Source organism: Pteropus vampyrus, unplaced genomic scaffold (genome assembly GCF_000151845.1).
Source record: "Pteropus vampyrus isolate Shadow unplaced genomic scaffold, Pvam_2.0 Scaffold115, whole genome shotgun sequence".
NCBI classification, from domain to species: Eukaryota; Metazoa; Chordata; class Mammalia; order Chiroptera; family Pteropodidae; genus Pteropus; species Pteropus vampyrus.
The window spans coordinates 4031075-4045098 of record NW_011888896.1 but is presented as its reverse complement, the minus strand read 5'-3'; the positions used below and the strand labels follow the sequence as shown (position 1 = coordinate 4045098).

The window sequence follows — 14024 nt, the reverse complement described above, 5'->3', positions numbered from 1 at the left end:
CCAATGAAAGTGAGAAGGGGGTATAAATGTAAAATCAATTGACTGCTCAGTGGCCAGCCAGCCTTAGTCAGCCTATAGCTCCAGCTCCTCTAACTCCAGAGAAGCGTTTTCTCTAACTAAGAATGCCAATGAGTTCATTCAGAGTATAACAATTCAAAATGTGATCCTGAGTTTATCATGGCTTTCCTCTCCTCCCAAACAAGAGACTATGCAATTTCATGGAGGTAGCAGAGAAGTCAATTTGCAATAAGGAAAAATTTGACTAGAAGGGTGTTCAATCTTCTGGAATGGCTGAGAAGGGAATAGATACAGAAACACACATTTGCCCTTTATGAGGTAATCTTAGTTATGTTTATTATGATGCTATAGTTTTGTGACCACTGGTTAATGTTTGGGACACCGTTGGATTGCTGATTGTTTTCATTTGTGCTGGTATGGCCCGAATCTCTTTTTTTGCATCTTTTTCTTCCATTTCTCATGACTGAAATATAAAATATTCAAATGTTTTTGAATATTTTTTAAAAAAAAAACCACTGTACATGATACCAAGACAACCAATGGAATACCTGAAACTATAATCAAATGGTTATTTACTTTATCCTACATATGGCCAAATAATAATTTTGAATATTTTCTTCACTGAAATTACCTCTTGTTTGAAATCAAGCAATATGCCTTCCTTCTTCTCAATTTTCCTGATGTCTCTCTTCTGTTGCTCTACTTAACAACTTTTTTAAAATTTAAAATTAATCTCTTCCTTGAATACTTACTTAATAATTATTCCTTTATTTCTCCAACCTGACTTTTTTATAGTAATCAAAATCTTAATTAGTCAGGAAAATTCATAGGCTTTCCTAGCTAATGAATTCTAAGGTGAAATTCACTTTTGAATTCCAAATTACCTACCCTTAAAAGATCAACAAGAAAAAAAAGAATTCAGGAAGTAAATCCTCAGATCCTTCCATTAGTAACAGATAAAGTGCAAAGCATAGCATTAACGCATGTGTTTTAAAAGTATTAATAATAAGCATTCATTTCCCATGTTAGACTTCCATGTTAAACCATACTTAATTTTAAAAGGTATATTCTAGATTACCAGTTCACAAGCAGAACTGCTTGCTTGGTAGAAAAGATATCAGGTAGGATGACTCAAGGAACTGATGTTAGAAAGAAGGCGAGAAAATAGGAATGAGCAAAGGAGCAGGGGTTTGCACCTTATCAGTTAAAGATGAGAGACTGCAATGAGCATGCCCTTTCTCCTCCAACATCTGTCTTTAAGAATTAAGAAATGACCGTTAGTGTTTATTTAAAAAGGAGGTACTGATGAATCTCTGGAAGTTCATCACAGGATGATTTGCAAACAGAACTCTCTTTGAAGACCTTTCCAGCTCTAAGGCCTCCATAGGTTATTGATACTCACAGGAATTTACCACATGATTAATTTTTAATGTAATATAAAGATCCCAAAACCATACTCTTGATTTTAAATTGCAAAAAAATAATAAATATTGATAATACTCATCTGAACAATATTACTGTGCGCTTGTGGCATAAAGGAAACTATGCAATTTAATTCTTTTGCATCAGACTGAAGAACCAGGCTCTCTCACACATTACATACATTACATCTCTCTTCCTGGTATTTTTCAAAATGAAATGCCAGATAGAACTCCACTTTATTTTTAAGTTGTGACTTCTTTTTCTTCTTGAGATTTTTGAGACTAAATTTTGTTCCCTTAAAATAGGAGTTAAAATAATCTTTGGCAAACTACCAGATGACTACGAATGAATTCAATGCAACCTTGCTTTGATATTAACATTTTCACAAACCACAGTAGGCAGATCCATGCTGTTTTTTCATTATCTTTTCCAACCGTGGCTGAAAGCCCAAATGATGCCACTTTACCAGAGAGGTATTCTGTACGTGTTTTCTACTTTAATCACATCCTTTCAACACCACGGATCTCTATCTGACAGATTATTTTCTCCACAGGCAGGCAGCCATATCCAGACCTTGATGGGGTCCCAAAGCCTTCAGCATCGTAGCCGGGAACAGCAGCCATATGAGGGAAATATTAACAAAGTGACCATTCAGCAGTTTCAGTCACCGTTGCCTATTCAGATCCCCTCTTCACAGGCCACCCGGGGACCTCAGCCTGGACGGTGCTTAATTCAAACTAAAGGGCAAAGGAGTATGGATGGATATCCAGAGCAGGTGAGAAGAGTTTTTTCAATTGATGAATTTCAGGAAATGCCCAGGGAAATGCAATCAATCCACGGTTTGTCTTCCCTCATTAGTGTAGTCTGGGACACATTAATGCTGTCCCCATGTTGAATGGAGTGGAGTACTTTGTAGGGATTTTATCATTATCTGCAGTGGTTAAGGACAACAGCATATAGGAATTAATGGTTGGTAAAATGCCCATTTTACATAAGGAAAAATTGATAGATCAGAAAGTTTTTCTGGCTTATCCTATACCCTCTCCTACCCACTTCCAACTCCAATTTAGCTCTACAGCACAGCTTTTGGATGTTACAAAATGCTTCAGTGGATTAAATGTAGTTACCAAAGCCTTTGGTGAAATCGACAGTGCAAAATGTAAACTGTGTATTCCTTTCTATTTGTGGAACATTTTTTAAAAGTCCTATCTTCTGATTGTTGAATAGTATAGAGATAGAGTTTTGCTATGAAGAAAATGATAAAGAACAGTTAGAAGCAAAATGCTTTTTTTGAAATGCTTCAAAAGCTACTGATATATACTTTGTAGCGAAGATAATTGCTTCTCTTCTGACCTATCTAAAATTAGGATTTGCTTTTTCATTGCAGAATCTGTTTTTCTGCTTTAGGACTGGAAAACTGAATAGGATCTCAGCTATTGAGTTTTATTAAGCTTAGAAAGTAAGGCATTAAGATCTTAATACTCATAAAATTAATTTCTCTTATTTCATTCCTCAGATAATTAGACAAAGCCAACTCTGCCCACTTACTTTACTTACTCCTTGCTATGGTTTATAAAGGTTCACTTTATTATTACTTACTCAAAGCTTCACATATCACCCCACCTTATTTTCTGAACATATCAGGCAAGATTATCTTTATTTTATAGTTTTTTTCCTTTCTACTGTGAAAAGCCATTTATTAATTGTATCCCAGCTGCCCTAGACATCTCCACTATTTCTTAATACCCTTCTTGAAGCCTAAATTATGTATTAATCATTCTTAGAATTATAGATATTTTTAAAGGTAATTTTATTTTTCCATCCTACCTTGATCTAGGCCAAGTATTGAATTTAAGGTAAAATAAATCGGACAGATGCCATTAATGAGATAATATGGAGGTTTTTAATTTTCTAGAGATTCTAAAAAGTTAATGAAGTTTTAAATTATAGTTTGCCAAAGGCATTTTAGAAGGTTAAAAATTGTTCATATCCCCTCCCCCACAAATATTATAATCTCAATTTAGTTCTCTGGCTTAGTTATTCTTAATAACAGCTACATTTTGTTTTGTTTTGTTTTTTCTCTGACAATCAATGCATATAAAAATTCACTGATATCAAGGCCTTCTGTTTTCACCTATCTTGAATAGTAAGTTTAGTATTAGCATACACTTAATCTGAACCCTCTAAATTTAAAGGTCTTTTTTATGTTATTGCTCCAAAAACACATAAATTATATAGTTTGACTGATGAGAAGATTACAGAGTTTTAAAATTTGCACGCTTAATGATTTAAAATATCATGATTCTTTCAAAGACTGTATTTAGAGTCCCTTACAAGTGTTTTGATTCATGGCTCTAAAAACATCAGGTGCCTTTCAAGCTGAGAAATGAAAACTTAAACATTCAATCGTTGTGTTAAGGAAGGGACGTGAGTATAAAAACAGTCCCATGCTCAGAAGAACCCTGCACTTGTTTAGTGCTCTGCTGTTGCCAATTTTTAATTCTTAAAAATCATTGAACAAAAAGCCTCATTTTCACTTTGCACCAGGCCCCATTATAGCTAGTCCTGCTTATAGATACTTTTTCATTTAATCCTCACAATAATCTTATTTCTCTTTTACAAATGAAGAAACCAAGGTACAGAGAAAGTAAATAACTTGTGAAAGATATAATTGGTCAAGCTGAAATTTTAAACCAGATTTGACTGACCCAGATTCCAAGTTCTGTGTCCAATCTTGCTATTAAATTAGCAACACAATCTCAGACACTTGCTTGCTGTGGCCTCAGTGTCCCCTTCTATTAACGATATTAATTAAACCTGCTTCAGCTATAATTCAGAATTATAGAACTGCCTTATGACTTAAACTCACATGAATACTTCCAATCCTTTGGAAAGCAAAAAGTATTAAACAAATGGAGAGTTTTATTATTAACAAAACCATACCTCTGTATCCTTAATATGACCTAAAGAACTAATGCATTTCTAATCTGACTAAAATAAGTTCCGTATCGCAATGAAAATATGTAATAAATGCTGCCGCTAATGACATTGAATAAATTAAAATAAATGTCATTTTTTACTTAGCCAGAGTACTTAACTTTGTTTAGCCATTATGAAACACTTAGTAGACTTTGATGTTACTGCCCAATGTTAAAACCATGTCAGCTTTCACACTACCCATCACAGTAAAACAGGCAAGTATAAATAAATAATTCATTAATTAGAAAATAATAAAATGGCAAAATACCCAAGAACTGTAATTTAATGTACTTATTTTTACATGTTTATTTTTCATAGACATTATCAAGCCTGTTTTCAACTCTAGGATTAAATGAAATAAAATATATGGCCCAGAGGGTATTATGCTAAGCAAAGTAAGTCAGAGAAAGACAAATACCATATGGTTTCACTTATATGTGGTCTCCAATACAACAAATGACAAAAATGGACTTATAGAAACAGAGATCAAACTGATGGTTGCAAGAGAGGTGGGGCTTGGGGACAGGTGGAAAAGGTAAAGGGAATATAGTCATTAATATTTTGATAAGTTTGCATGGTGACAGATGATTACTAGACTTAGTATGGTGATCACATTGTAAAGTACATGTAAAATCATCTGTTTTATTGAACACCTGAAACTAATATAATATTGTATACTACTATTCTTAAATTTGAAAAATATTTTAAATAAAAATAAATAAAGAAATTATATATAGAAGTGATTTTTAAACCATAAAGTGCTACCCAGATTCAAGGTACTAATTTCTACAGACTAGAAATCTGACTTTTAATATTGAATGTTCTTTTTAACAAATTATCTATAACACAAAACCATGTACATGTTACTTGAAGTTTATTATCAGGGAATTTTACTTAGAAAAGGGATTTTAATGTATAAACCATTTTGATTATCGACAAACATAATAGAGGATAAGAATCAGAGTTGTATTAAGTAGTAAACTGAAGAAAGCCAGAAAATGAAGGCTTGACTCTTGTTCTGCATGAAAAAAACTCTTAGCTATCATATCCATCCTATCAGCGCTTCCCTTTGATTCTCAGTCCGAGAGAAGAAACTTAAAGATCCTATTCACCTGACACTCCCCTTCACAATATAATAATATTTTATATCCGTTGTTCTCAACCTCACCTGTACATTAGAATTTGTTCAAGAGATTGAAAAAACACTGATGCCTTGGCCTAATCCCCAAGAAGCTGATTTCTGGATATAAACTCAGTAGTGGGGATTTTTGAAACTCCCCTGGTGATTCTATTGTATAGGCAAGGCAAGAAACAATATTTATAATATTCTGTAGTTCAACAATGTGTCAGCTGAATAATATATTGTTATCACTATTTCAAATATATATAAATTGTGCATAACCTGTTGAATACTTTTAAAAGAAACTAAGAATAATTTGGTGTTTCTCTTTTTCAAATGTATAATCCAAAGCAAAGTGTATTTATATATATGGAACATATAGATACCAAAGCAGAAATAGGAAGGAAAAACATCAGCATGATTATTTACCCTTTAGGTTTTACTAGGCTTAATCTAATCAATAATGCTGTGATATGGGGAAAGCTATTTCTATTTTATTGGCTAGAAAACTAAGATTCAGGGGTCTTAACTATCCTGCCTGTGGTCACACGACAATCTGGAAACTAAACTGGAATTATAACCCAGTTTCATAAGTCTACCACATTACACACTGCAGCCTGTGACACCATAGCCAACAAAGAGGTCAAGAGTAAGCCCACGCTGAAAGAATAAAAGAGTTGAAAAATATACGCATGAGTCCATGTCTGCCACAGACATGAGTTCATACCCACTAGTTGGCGTAACATATCAGGATGGCAAGAACTGCATAGCTGTCTTCTGACAGTTAATTTGAATACACTTTCAAACTAAAGTTTGTGCCTGAAAGAGAATTTATAAGATTACATTAGAAATACATTAGAATCAGCCTCCATGAGTTATACAAAGTGATTCACATCCATCATAATAAGGAGGGGGATAGAGTGGGGGAGTAAACCTTTTCCCTTGTTCTTGCTACTAGGTTTTAGAGCATTGAGAGACCAAATTAGATCACTACCTCTAGAGATTATAGATGGTGACATCATAGGGCTGCACTGCTACATAACAATCCATTTTGTCCTGAGCCTCTCTAAGATAGACCCAATATTTATTAGAGCGAGATTAACATAGATCAGAAGCATCAAATGAAGTCAAATGACGAGAACAAACTCTGAGAGAAGCAAATACACCATTGACTACCAGGCTGTTGCTTATACCTGCAGCTAGAAACTTCATTCATCACTATCAATTATCTTAATAGATAAGTGAAATGCTGATTCTTATTAAATAAACTATTCATTTACCTCTAGATCTGACCTTTTGTTAGAACACTGTATTTCTTCTTTGCTAATTCTCTTTAGTTTCAGACTGTTTCTTAGCTGTGAGGTATTCTTTCCTCTTACATTTTATGCCCCCTTTGGGCCTTACCAGGCAGATGGAAGTCCTCATATATGAGATGAATATTCTTGCTGACACGCTTTATAAGTCACAGCACAAGTTATTAGCCATACCATAGCATACCCAAGGGTAATTTAGCTTCAGATAGAATTTATGGTTGTTTGCCACATTTATAAAACCACAGTGTTATCTTTATTATTACTACTATTAAAAAATATATTGAGGCATTTCTTCATATACTTGGCACAATATGAAATGTATTTCCCTTAGAATTTTAGTGCCTTCTAGATTGACAATATTATAAAATAGATATAGTCACTATCTTGAAAGAGAAGGACTGGAAAATATTCGCAACAATTTACTTTGTAAATAAAATCAGTTGCATATGTTTCCTTTCAGGTTTTATAATGGCCTGGGGAAAGCCAGAGTGATATACCTTCTATATATCACATTGTGGAATATAAATTTTCACATTAGAAAGATATAAGCCAAATTTTAAATAGAAATTCACAAATATATAGGAAAACACAAAAGTAAAATGTTTAAATTATATTAGTTCCTTTCTTCCCATTTTCTAATTGACCACTAATAACAAAAAAGGACTGTAAGGTAAACTGGTATACTGAATAAAGCTAAAATATTCCTTTGAGCTACATCAAGCTATTTTATGTTCACAGACTGTGAACCATATAAATACAAAACTATTGTAAACTGTACTTTCTATCACCCCATGATAATTAGTTTTAACAAATCTAACTCAATTAAAGGAAAAGTTGCAATTAAATATGTCTTTAAAACAAACATATGGAAGAGTACTTATTGTTATTGCAGTTACCCAGAATTTAAAAACTATTAATTAATGACTCTAACATAAAAATCACATTAGTAGATAGTTTTGCCTTTGTGTTGCCAGTGAACTATGTAATAGTTAAACATTATATTTACTATTATGAAATATGACAGTGAATTAGGAACAGTACCATTAAATGGCCAAGCCTAATTGATCCAGTTCCCAGGGACTGACAGTATATGCTGGTTAAATCAGGATTAGGACTTAAGTTTGTCTTCCATTATCTGAGAGGTAGGGATTAAAGGTACTTTGAAAATAAAAATATAGAGAGCATTTTGGTCATTTAAATTTTCCCAGAAGGGGAAAACGTGAAGCTACTTAAGAAAGCAAGCATTTTTAATCATCTTTATGAACTTTTTCAGTATATATTTATATAAATGCAAAATATATACTAATGTATTTCTTTGGATTTTTTTCTTTAACTCAATATTAATCTTTTGCCTGCTAATCTGGTAGCACTTGGTTCACCTAGTTCCAGTACTTGTTCTGTACTTAAAAATTATAAAAATGTTTTCTTCTTTATGCTACATCTGGAATCTTGAGTCTTTCAATCATCTGAGGTCAACCTATCCCACTTTACATGGAAAACTAGCATTTTCACTACAGCTCACACACATATTCCAGCTCAGGATCATCAAGAATTCCTAGGTTTGTTACAGTTTCTCTAATTCACTCTTGGCACTTATTTCCCTTCTATGGAATTCTTGATCTACGATCTTTGTATCAACTCTTACAATAGCTATCATCTTTACCCCGAAGTGGACCAATACCTAATGCCATCATTTTGTGTTTAACAGACTTTCGTTGATGATTGGGGGTTTGAGGAGGTAATGTGGCAGAGAATACAAGCATATTAGCCCTCCAGTCCTAAATATGTTTTGACTGTTCCCTGTCACAAATAATTTCTTCATATTCTTGACTTCTTTCTTTTTTCACAGTGTTCTCTTCTTTCTTCCAAGACCTCTATCTGCCTATCCAGAAGCTGCTGCTAAATCCAAAAGTCTTTTTACTATTTAATTATTCCTATGTTTCACCCTCACTCAAGCTATGCTCAAAAGTTCTCCCCTTTCTTAAACTAAAAGCCCTGCTCTTTCTAACCAATAGAATTATCTATCTACCAAGGAGATGGCTTGTACTACTCTCCTAGGAAGTGGTAGCAACTTATTTAAGTAGCCATATTTTCCCTCCCTCTACATTTGCAAATTTTCTTTACTTTTTTATACAGTCCTTTCAAATTAGTTGGAATATATGTGCATTTTAAGTGAATAATTAAAATAATTAACAACCTTTTTATTGTTAGAAGGCTTTTCATTTTTAAAAACTGTCAAAATCCTGCACACAGTAGTAAATAAATACTAATATCTGCTTACCCAGGTAATTTCACGCTAGTTTCAATCATAACTGATGCCTATAGAAATACTATTTTGTCAGAGCTTATACTGTCTTTTGTGTACCAATGTAACTTAGGCTAACCCTGAGGACTTAAGTGAAATGTGAAGTTTTTCTACTGGGATGTAGTTATTTGAAGATATTTAGTTTTGATATGTATTTAATTAACTTTTTATATCTTTTATACATAGTTTTGTGTGAGAATAGAAAAGAATCCTGGCCTTGGATTTAGTATCAGTGGTGGAATTAGTGGACAAGGAAATCCATTTAAACCTTCTGACAAGGTAAGAAGTGAATTTCTTATTGACAATTTTCATTAGAAAAACACTGTCTTCTACTGCAGCAAAGAAAAAAAAAAGGGAAGAAAGAAAAAGAAAACAAAAGAAAAGAAACAATTTCAAATGTTTTTACTATTTTAATAAGCTAGCTGACTATGAAGTCAATTAGAAAATTTTTTAGTACTGGGAAAAAGAATTTACTACAGTGCTTGATAAATCCTAAGAGTAAGAAAAAATAAATTTAAACATTCTCTTTGAAAGAAAAATTGTTTTTTCTTTTCTCCTTTTGTTTTGTTCACAATTATGCATATTTGTAAAGAAAGCTATTCAGGCAGTTTCTTATAAGCTGTTTCCAAAAGTTTGCATGTAAATCACTTATTTGGGAGAATATTTTCTCACAGTAACAGAATGATTAATGATTCAATGCCAAGGTCAGCTGACTGGTATCTCTTTAATTCATCACGTTTGTAAAATATTTCACTAATGGAATTGTAGAACTAAAAGACCACAGAAAATAAATATTCTATAAGAAAATCAGAGTTAGCCATGGCAAAAGAATGAGGTGCTCCTCTTATGCTTCCCCCTAATTGTCACACCGTGGATAAAGGTTCACTACTTTCCCCAACTCTAAACTCAACCATTGCCTGAACATCCGGCATGCTGCCCATGCTTACATCTGGATTGTCTAATCCATTGTGGACCACCTGACTTTTTTATTTTAAAAAATTACCCTGAGCTACATAACATGCCCTGCTATCACCACCAATGTTTAACACTCTCAATTTGGAATCAACTAGTAATTATAATTTATGATAATTGAAACTCTCTACTTTGACCTCATCACATTTAATCATATTAAGTGACATCATAAAACTTTAGGATGATGAAGAGAAACAGAAATTAGATATGAAGAAAACCTCCACGGGCTCTCAATCTACCTTTAAGTCACAACCTGGTACAGATCTTTGCAACTCACCATTAAAAAAATAACCACACAGCGATTTCTGACCATAAGACCTGCTTCTGAAAAAAGTTCAATGTTCCTACCCTGGAGATTTCTATAGCATGAAAGAGAACCCTTAATCCCTTATTTTCCTGCACTTTTTCTCAATCTTCTTGTTTCCTACCATTTTTTATTCCCTTCTTCCTACCCAGAAAGGAGAGAAAGAAGGGAGAAAGAGGTCAGACCAGAAGGAGGGATCATTTACACTATATACATTAGGATGGAAGGGACTAGAAAGAAATCCTCAGTGGCTATAGATGGGAGCTCCTTTGGTCAACTGGCTGGAGCTACTATTCATTTAGAAGGAATGTATGTGTAATTAGGGGAATGACAGTTAGAAATGTCTGTACATACGCATTTCTATTTTGAAGTGATGTTGAGGATAACTGTTGATTTAGTAGAATTAAAAGATTCATGGTTTAGTAGGACCAAGTGTTAACTGGGTTTTGACAAGTTATTAATATATCTTAAAACAAAAAATATATAAGTTCAAAATTATCAGAAACATATGTTGGTAAGTTTTAAATCCTCAAGTATTGTTTTCTTCATCTTGGACTCTCTTTTTTATCTCTGGTTTTACATCTCTTTCACTAGTTTTTTCACTAAAAAGTTAATAACCTTATCATTATTAAGATAGTTGAAATTCAAAAGATGTTTTTTTCTCTTCTTTCTCAGCAGCATATAAATCTTTTCACTATATTTTTGGAAGAGTAATAAATATTTTTAAATTAAGGATGAACAGATTGCTAAATAGTCAAGCGTCTTAATGCTATTGCTTTTCTACTGTTATTTTCGGCTGAAGGAGATAGTAGATGTGAGGCTTTCAAATAGTTGCCAGTAATTCTTCCACTATGATGAATATGAACACTTTATAACTCTTAATTTAATTTCTCATTTGTAACAATTCAATAACTCTAGTGAGACTGAACCATTTCTATAATCTTATAATTCACTCATTTGGTTAAATGCAACAGATATAGAACTTGAATTGTATAATGTGTCCATTGAAAGATTTCCCCCTCAAAAGCACTTTTCTCTGCCTGATTACTCTCTAAAACACTTTGCAATCTGAAAAGCGAATCTCTATTATTACAAAATTGATGAAGTACTTCAAAAGTTCCAAATGTACAGAAGACTCTCAAGACTGCTCTTAATCTATTGACCACTTTCGGTGTCATGCCAAACATATGGGGGTTCTTAGTTAAAAGTGTTCAGAGAATCTAAAGAGTTTAATTCACTCATAAGAAAAGAGATTATTTTTCTGAGAATTTAGTTACTTTTTTTTTAGCCCCAGTACCCCTTCTTGTAGTTGTTGCATAAAATCGAGAATGAAACCCAGTAGCTAAACCAACCCTAAAATACCAAAGTGTAAGAAAATGAACTTTAAAAACACTCCTCTCTTCAATGTTGAAAAACTGTTTTTTCCTGAGTTGTCTAACTTAGAGCTGAGGGTGAAGAGAAGCAAATTAAACATATGTTTAAACAGAACAGATATTACCTGAGTTGGAGGTGGATGCTTTGTAAGAAGTTCTAGTTATTAAACTTTAATATGGTACATACTCCCTTCCAATAAAAAAGTCATGGATTAGAAATATTCTCAGAAGCACACTATTTTACTTACTGTTCATGAATGTTTTAATATTTTGTAATGCCACTCAAAATTCTAAGTATCCAAGATATCTGAATGTCTTAGAGGCTTTGAGGACCTTCTGTCCTTAAGTAGCCAATAGATTTGTTTCATTCTCTTCCTTTTGACTGATAGGATCTACTGTTTCAGCTAAACACCAATGATCAATGTGAGATAGCATCCAAAGTGATTACCTAGTATACAGCCAGTTAAGGAAAGCATGAAGTAGTTATCCCAAAAGGCTGAGAGTATGGGACTGAAGCAAAAGTGAGCGGTGTTATTCAGTCTGGTAGAAGTTCCAATTTAAATTCTATGATAGTGTGAGATTATCACAGAAAACCCCATGGGGCAGCCCAAAAGTTAATTGAGACTTTAGGGAGAATTCAAAGTTAAGTCATATATGAGCACTGTTTTGAGCTAGACTTTGAGAGCTTAGAACAGCATCTGGTCTTGCAAACTTAAGTCTTTTTAAAGACCCCACGGTAGTCCTGATCAGTTATTATCTCCTTGGGTTAAATGGATGGAGCACAGTTAGTCCTGTGGTTCATATCATTACCAGAACAGTGCTTAGTAGTTGAGCAACTCAATCCACTCATTGCGAGTTCATTATTTGGATTCACTGTAATGTAAAAATCGCTTTTACATACTTGGAAAGAGAAAACTGTACAAAACTGGTTAAAAAATGGCCCTATATAATGCTTGCCTTTTCCCTCCTAGTGAAGTGGATGGAAGCCATGATGTGATTTATTATTATAGAGAAATGTTGTTGTCAACATGGCAAGGTGCTGAAGAGGCATGAAAGATTTTGATCCAACAAATCTGATGATAATAACAAAAGTGACAAAAATAATAGCCTTTTATTAAGTTCCTACAATGTGCTGGTTACTATTTTAGGCTCTTCATATACATGAAGTTATTTGATCTTCATAACTAACTTGTTGGTTTAGTATTATTATTCCCCATTTTTCTGAGGCCCAGAGGGGTTAATTAACTTGCCCAAGGTCATGTAGCTGATCTGTGGCAGATAAGATTGGAGCCCAAATTGATCTGACTCCAAATCCTTTTCTCTTAATAAGCACTGTAATGCATGTTTCTATCTGCAAAGTCCACTTAGCCAAAGAGCCACATGACAAATTTATACCCTGTAGAGTTGAGACTAGTATGATATTCTAATATTGAAAGTATTACAGAGCCCTCTAATTAGTCAGAGTCTAGATATTTGTTTCAACAAGTCCTTAGAAGTCAGCATGTATTCTCTATTGAACCTAGATAATTAGAAGTATACTGTACACAGTGGATTGCTAAGCAATTATAAAACTTTTGGACTAAGATATCATTAGTGGTGATTCTGCCACTGGAAAAAAAATCACAATAATCTTTGCTTATATTTAAATTTTCATAAAATAATAGTTCGTGATTGCAAAATGCAAGCAATTTACCAATACAATTTCCACTGGATGTTGTTAGAAAGAAGAGACTGACTAACTGGATGAGTGATACTGTTATGTAGTAAATTCATAAAACAACCTAACACTGCAAATGAATGAATTTTTAATGATGTATTCAAATAGTTCTTCATTCAGGGACTGATACCTTCCTTGCTTCATTTGAGGAAATAGTACTAAATTCTTAGAGTATAAGATATGAAAGAAAACTTATAGCCTCTTTCTCTATATGCTCTAAAGATATAGTACTGAACAGTCCCATGAACAATTATTTAGTCATAGGATCATAATTTGCTTACGATACAAGTAAAATTCCAAGCCTAGGATGAATTTTAGAGGCATGGCAAATGTAAAAGATAGTTGCCAATAAAGTCAAAATAAATGTTCTGGAATTTCAGAATAAATTACTATATCTTCTTCTACATAACTTCCAAAAGATTGACTCCAGATGCCAAAACAGCCTGCAAAGGACTTAAGCCCCTGTTCTTTACACCCCACCTTTCACCCCTAGAAAAAAAA

At 33.3% G+C, this 14024-nt stretch overlaps 1 protein-coding gene across 1 annotated transcript in view; it reads left to right on the top strand.

Moving 5' to 3' along the window:
• Positions 1-14024, top strand: part of LRRC7 (leucine rich repeat containing 7) — a 294420-nt gene that overhangs the window by 254704 nt on the left and 25692 nt on the right. Inside the window, exons 22-23 of the mRNA XM_011365737.1 lie at positions 1994-2215; positions 9344-9436. Coding sequence (XP_011364039.1) covers positions 1994-2215; positions 9344-9436 — 315 coding nt within the window. The remainder of the gene's footprint in view (positions 1-1993; positions 2216-9343; positions 9437-14024) is intronic.